Consider the following 7,231-nt stretch of genomic DNA (forward strand, 5'->3'; position numbering starts at 1 on the left):
TGCTCCTAATAGGGGAAGTTGTAATGATGCTTCAGATAGCCTTGAAAATGGAGGTGTATGAGTCCATGAACTCAAGCAGTGAATCCCTTTGTATTGCGTACTTTTAAATTTAGTTTGTATATGCTGACTGTTTTTGTTGGTGATGCATCGGCAATGAAAGTTTGCATCATAGCATCAGCAAAGTATAACCCATAGCAGGGGGAAAGAAGATAGAACTTCAGATGCCTTGTCCTCTGGTGAGATGGATGTAGCATTTCAGGATTACCCTGGATATACAGCAATCAGATATTTTAATTAAAAAGATAATTACAGTCACATTTTTTTTTCTTTTATATTGCATGTATTCATGCCCACAGGTGCTTTCATTGTGAATCTGAGGGATAGAATTTATTAAGAGCTTGACTTTCAAATAATAAACCTACAGTATTGGATTAACACCACAGCAAATTATTCCCCTTGGAACTGGGGGATAGATCATGCTCCTTCCATTCAGCCAACATGCTTCATGATTTCCACCAGGTTTAGAAAAGATGGCACCTTGTGTGACCAGGAGCAATCCCAGGAACTCCTATCTCCAGTAACAAATCCCTCAAACATTCACCAAACATATATGAGAAGGCTCACAGACTCCCTGCAAAAAAGAAAATAATTTGATATTTCTTTCCAGTCTCAGACCACTGTTGCTTGGATCCAAATCTTGTTCCTGACCAACATGGGAAATAACTCCATCACTATCACCAAGGAAGTATGTTGCAAAAGCCCCAGAGGAGTTTTTATTTAAAATGTTACTATCATAAAATTCCAGACTATGAAATGAAGACCTTGGATTCCCATTCAAACTTTACCCATCCCCCTTTTTAAAATATATTGATACATAATCACAGAACATAAAACATGCTGCAATGATACAAATATATTTTTTGATACAGAAATTACAGTACATTATAAACCATGAAAACAAATTGAGGCACTAGACTGAACATCAGTTCTGTTCTGGACTAGCTGTGAAGCTGATAGACTCGCTTTCAATGAACAAAAGAATACTTGCTTGTTTAGTAAACATAACTTTATAGGTTATATCAAACAATGTGCTTTGTTGTGAGACATTACCAGGGTTGCTGGTCCTTTCGGAACCACAACACACCTACACAACACGTGTCACTGCCACAATATGAAAAATAATAATTTTATTGAATGTACAACTCAAAAAACCAAACCCCCTCAGTTATTAAATAAATAATTATTTCATACAGTGGTTAGTTTATATTACACTGCATTGGCCATTAGAACAAATGAAGTTTAATAAATAACACACGGGGATGTCTCATTTACGCCTCCGTTCGTAATTCTGTGCTATGCTCCCTTCAGAGGACCCTGCAAAAAATGAAGCAGGTTGAAGCACAAGGTACAGCCTTGGATAAACACCAGCAAGCACGAGAAGTGTCAGACACCTGCAGCCAGCTGGCACCAGACACCAGTGGCGTGTTTGGAACAGAGACCAGGGCTCCTGGCCCATCCCTGAGCTGCTTTGATTTGGTTTTACCTCTCAGACTACACTCTCCTCCAGAAGGCTGAAGGTCTGAGGAATGTCTTCTACCTTTAGTCTGCTGAGCTGCTTGAAGCACCATTAGCTCAGAGCCCCTTCCCAGTAATTCATCTAACTGATGGGATCTAAGCATTCAGGTCAATTTGTGGTAGAGGGTTTCTGTACAGACATATTCACCTTCATTCCTGTGCAGTCAGCTCTTTGAAACTCTCCCTGTCCACAGGAATAATTTTACTGTACTCTACAGCAGGAGCCAAGTGCCTCAGATGTACTCAGACTATCATGCTGACAAGCCACAGGCTAAAAGAGACTTAAGTAACATTTTTTGTTTGGTAGTGGTAGATCTCTCCTTTTAGCTCATTTAAAATCAGAGCAAAATCCAGAGAGCCCGTCTTGAGCAAGGCTGTCCCCAAACGAGGGACTGAGACATCAGCATCCCCTTACCCTGCTTTGGCACCTGAGGCTGTAAATCAACAATGTGCTCACATCCAGAGGGACAGCACGAACCCCTGCCCATTACCAGGGAGCTGAGAGCCTTTTTGCTGTGGTTACAGCATGGGGTAAAGGTCCTGCCCAGTTAAATATCTCCCAAATGGGTGAAGTGAGGGTAGTCCTAACACTTAATATTCCTGATCTTGCTTTGATAGGTCCTTAGGACCTATCTCCCCCTCAAAAGGAGCAGAAAAAACTTCTTACCATTTCCCCCTCAAGGAATCAGGCAGAAAAGCTGTGAATTCTAGTTTTACCTGTCAGACAAGTGTTACATAGCCCAACGAGTAAAACATCATTATTCCCTTTTGTTAGAAATACCACATAACAGTATCCTGACTATACCAGCAATTTTGAAATTAGGGCAATAAAATCTTTGTAAAATACAGAAAATGTTTTTAAAAATGCATTCTCATATTAATGTAAATGTAATCCCAGCGGAAACCAAACCCAATTTATTACTTACAGGCTATTTACTTTTGCGATAGCAGATATATTTACAGGTATTATGCATTTAATAGCTATTGCCACCGCAGAAAATTGTACAAAATTATTCATGATATGTAGCAATTTGCAAAATAATGCAGAGAGCAATATTACTAGTCTTGAAGGGGGTTTAATTGAAAATGAAAGTTACTGACAACCATAATTGCAGAATATAGATCACAGCATGTATCCACATAATATAAAGGTGTCAGCTAGTAATTTAACTTTTATCATCCATTTAACAAAACAGTAAGAACTATTTCAGAGACATGAAATATATATTAGGTTTTTTTAAAAAATTCCTATCCTGGAGAATCAACTGATACTTTATGGTTCACAGTGAGGGATTTACTCAGTACAGCCCTATAGCATAGGGAAGGAATGTAGAGCTATGGGGAGTCTCCAGTTTCCCACAGGTTCTGCACATGAGGGGAGAGGAGAATTCTGCCCTCTGCGAGGATACTATGGGAAAACAAATTCACAATGTCCATTCAGAGTTTAAAATGCTTTAGGTGAAGTCAAAAGCTGAAAGAGGTGGTGTTAATGGCAAAGTCCTGTTCTTTCACCTTCTACTCCAAATATTAGAAATAAGGATCTCCAGAGAAGATATCCCTTTACCTGATGAGATCTGGATTTAGATCACAAGTTGCATTTTCAGCCTCCAAAATTTTCTTGATATGTCAGTAAAATTTATGGGTTTTTTTCTCTTTTATTAGCACTCTAGGCACTAGCAGAACATGCAAGGACAGGGCAACAACAAAAGTGCTCTGGGGAATTCTACCTGAGCTGGCCTGCAGCTCAGACCAGCCTGGTCATTTCAAGCACTGAAGTGAACTCCAAAGAATCTTGGGCAACAAAGAAAATCCTGATTCTTTTTCAGAGAACTCTGGATCTACACTATATAAAAACTGCTTCTTCCATCCGCTGGGAGAGAACAAAGAAGCAACGGAATGAAGAGGCTGTATATCACCAAGCATCAGATTTAGTCAAATACATACCAGAATTTAAAGATCTTTTGCCCATAAGTCCAACAAAGGAGTCTGTTTTATGCCCTGAAAAAATATATTTAGGGGTGTTTTAATACATTTTAACTAGGCAAGCTTTTAAAATAACAGGTTCTTGCAAGTAAAGAAGACAGGGTCCAAAACTGTTTATATCATAGATCAGTTGTTCACATCACTCTCAGACAACAGAGAACTAACAGCAGTCTGACTAATCAGACTAAACAGGATAGACCAAGGCACAGGCTAGTGAGTGGACACCTTCTCATTAGCTTAGATAGGCCTTTGGTTTCGGGGTTTCTTTTAAGTATAATGGAAAAACAATGGCCACTAACAGTACAATTCACATTTCTCTCCCACAATTCCTACTGTTCTGAGCAAATGCACAAGAAGACAGTGTCTTGGTATAGCCTGCATCTGTGTGATGTATCTCTTCTACCTATTGTTGTTTTATTTCTGTAATGTGGAAGAAAATCCTCCCTCACAGGTCAGGTGGAACTCTTACTGAAGGGAAAGCCAATGGGACTCTATGTCTGGACACGTCTGAACTAGACAGTCTGGCTCTAATTTTGGAATATTTATAAGTTCAGGTATTACCTTCCTGTCCCATTAGTAATTCTCAAGACACTGGAAGTGTAGAGGATAAATTACTCCAAGTTTAAGCCTACAGTACATATCAGGTTATAGCAGTAGCTGTAGTTTGAGAAAGGAATAAAAAGGATAAATTCTTTATCTAAACTGGCTTTTGAGACAAAAATAGAAGTTTCTCTCTGGAAAGAATTTTTTTCTTGGTGAATTCATACACAAAGCAAGATACTCAGACCTCACATATACTAATTCAAACTGAAGCAGCTTAAGAAAACTATTATTTTTTTACTTTAGTCAGCAGGTAACTTGGCACGAGCTTTGTATCAGACTCTTTATTTGGTCTTCCAAATAAACCCTATAGAAAGCATCTCGTGGATAATAGAACACAGGGACAGAGGCTGGCTGACCTCTGTGGACAGAGGAGGTTTCACAGAATATAAGATCATGTTTACTTAATAAAAAATCTTTCAGTTTCTCTTTAAACATCATGAGATAATTTCAGATAATAAAACTACCACTGTGCAGAGCAAGGTAGCACCCCAGTGCTGATGCCATCTCCTGCTTGGTATTACAGAGAAGCAGAGCAAGGCACACATATAATTGGGGCAAGATATGGCCCTTCGTATGGCAGCACCTCATCAATCAGCCCCTACTGTGAGCAGAGGTCTGATTCTCAAATAATGCTGAGAGCACTGGTACAGTATCTGGCATGTGAGGACATGGGTGCTCCCTTGAAAGCATTTTTTGGGACTTGGGAATTCATTATTCTAATTTTCGAGATTTTGCCATCTTAATTGCTCCTCTCAGAGTCTGGCAGTAAGCCTGCCTTGACAATGAGAAAGGCTTACAAAATCCCCCCCTTGGGAAATAAGAGAGAGCTGCAACATCCGCACATTAATATGGATTGAAATCTCAAAGCTTGCTGCAGCTCAGATGAGATACAGGCTCACAGTGGCACTGAAGGGGAGGTTTCAATTCCTTAACAGATCATTTCTCCACCAGTGGTGCTGCCAGTCCCTAGCTGAAACCAGTCACCATCTAAATAATTCCATCAAATACGCTATTCTCTATTTGAATATCTTTTAATGATTACTGAAAATATTTGTATTTTTTAAACTTACTTTTGTGAGAGATCTGGCCATATCCTGTTTGGAAGAGGAAAGGAAAGAGAAAAAAGACAAAAAGAGTTGTTAAAAAAGAATTGGCATATACATATGATGCTACTGCAATGCTTTGAAAAATATTTGAAATAACCTACCCATATTCCACTTAAGGAAATTAGAGTGATGGTTTATAACTGCATTTCTCTTTGAAGAGACTAAAAAACTTGTTTCAGTTTAACCCACACTATTTAGATTAGTTTAGCGCCAATTTCTTAGATCAATTCTTGGTTCAGTATACTGGTAGAAAACCTGACAATAACTATACTCAACCAATTTCCACACTTCAGTGGTTCAGTGGCATGCATGCTGACCTATAAATTATGATGCTATCCTTTACTGGGATTTATATGCTGTAACAGGTACACACTTAATATTTTAAAGCCCTCTCTTTTCCAATCATTGAGTTTATCTCATATAAAACCTAAAAGAAACAACCAAACAAGAAATCCTAAACCGAAAGTACCCTCCTAGCAGCCTATGAAGCAGATGTAACGCAAATAATCCCGAGCCATAACCGTGTAAGGCTAGGGCATGCACCGAGAGAAGAGGCGTGAGCAGCAGCCAGACAGCCCCCCGCCCCGCTCACCGGCATCCCGCTTGCCCATGAGGCCGAAGAACTGCTGGGGCCGGGGTCTCCGGGCCATCCTCTGCAGGAAGTGCTCCAGGGGCAGCGGCAGCTCCTCCTGCGGGGCGACAGCGGGCGGCGCTCAGTGCGGACCCCCGCATTCAGTCCCGCCCGGGGCAGCGCCCGGCACAGAGCCCCTGGCTCCCGACCCCTCGCTCCCCCACCCGCCGGGGCCCACCTTCGCCTGGTCACTGTCGGACCAGTCGGACCAGTAGCTGAGGTCGTCGGTGGCTCCCATCTCCTCGCCCAACGCCTGCGACGAGGCCAGGAGGAGCACAGCGAAAGCCAGCGGGAGCCTCATCGCCGCCTCGACGTCCTGCGGGGATAGAGGTTGGAGCCCTGGCAGCGGGGGCGGGCGCGCACAGCCCCGCACACACGGACACAGCCGTCCCGGGGCACAGCCGGGGACACACTCCCTCTCACGTACAGCCCCACACGCACCGAGTTACACCGGCACCCCCGCCCCGACTGCTTCAGACCCCTCTGCATCGACAAGCACCCCACACCCATTACAGCGACACACAAACAGACAGACACAGCCACCGGTGCACACACGCACATAGAGGGGAAGATATGAGCACTCCCTCACACGTCTATGCACATCTAGAATTCACACTTTCCCAAATATACACACACGCAGCCAGATACATCCCCCTCACACGCACATCTAGGTGCACATGCATCCGCTTACAAACTCGTACAAAGAGCTACACACCTGAAACACATCTACGTTCACACACACACAGAGACCCTTGTGTCCAGAGGTGCACACCCAGCCCCTTGCATATCCAGACAGACACAGAAGGACAGGCAAAAAACATCCTGGCACATCCAGAGGCACTCACGAACGGACCCGCAAGCACCCCCCCGAGAGAGGCACACACATATAGACCGGGACAAATAAGTACACACGCACACCCCCTCACAACCGCAGGACAAGCGGAGCCCTCGCACACAGGCACCGCCGGCCCGGCTCCCGCAGCGCACGCACCGTCTGCAGCGGGAGGGCGGGCGCTGCTCTCCGAGCGCATTGGCCGGCCGCGAGAGCGCTCCCCACTTTATATACCTGGAGATGGGGAGGGCCGAGGCAGCCTCATTTGCCTAAATGCAATTACCCCAGGTTTTATCGTCCCAGCCCCGTGACAGCCCCCGCCCCGGCGAGCAGCCCCCGCCCCCCGCTCCGGTGGCGCCCCTGGGCTCTGCCCGGGGCCGGGCAGTGCGGGGCGGCCGGGCGGCTCTCCCCGCTGCCCCGCCGCTCCCTCCCGCCACAGCTCCCTCCCGCCGCAGCTCCGCGCCCTCGGGGCCGCCCCGTACCGTCCCGGCGGCGGACGCG

General features: G+C 44.5%; 1 protein-coding gene across 4 annotated transcripts; it reads right to left on the reverse strand.

Moving 5' to 3' along the window:
- Positions 1-284: 284 nt before the first annotated feature.
- On the reverse strand, positions 285-6,981 carry TAC1 (tachykinin precursor 1). 4 transcript variants are annotated; one of them, XM_066197048.1, is made up of 6 exons: positions 6,890-6,970; positions 6,077-6,214; positions 5,860-5,956; positions 5,232-5,255; positions 3,520-3,573; positions 285-631 (listed from the first exon to the last, which is right to left on the reverse strand). In XM_066197048.1, exons 2-6 carry the CDS (start codon positions 6,197-6,199, stop codon positions 621-623), a joined length of 309 nt encoding a protein of 102 aa, XP_066053145.1. In that variant the 5' UTR covers positions 6,200-6,214; positions 6,890-6,970; the 3' UTR covers positions 285-620. The 4 variants fall into 4 exon arrangements, with proteins under 4 accessions (XP_066053145.1, XP_066053138.1, XP_066053130.1 ...); XM_066197041.1 differs by lacking the exon at positions 285-631 and adding an exon at positions 747-1,374 and having other exon boundaries at positions 6,965-6,981; XM_066197033.1 differs by lacking the exon at positions 285-631 and adding an exon at positions 747-1,374.
- Positions 6,982-7,231: the final 250 nt, after the last annotated feature.

The sequence above is a fragment of the Chamaea fasciata genome, unplaced genomic scaffold (assembly GCF_029207755.1).
Source record: "Chamaea fasciata isolate MVZ Bird 193981 ecotype frontalis unplaced genomic scaffold, bChaFas1.0.hap1 SCAF_1, whole genome shotgun sequence".
Lineage (NCBI taxonomy): Eukaryota > Metazoa > Chordata > Aves > Passeriformes > Sylviidae > Chamaea > Chamaea fasciata.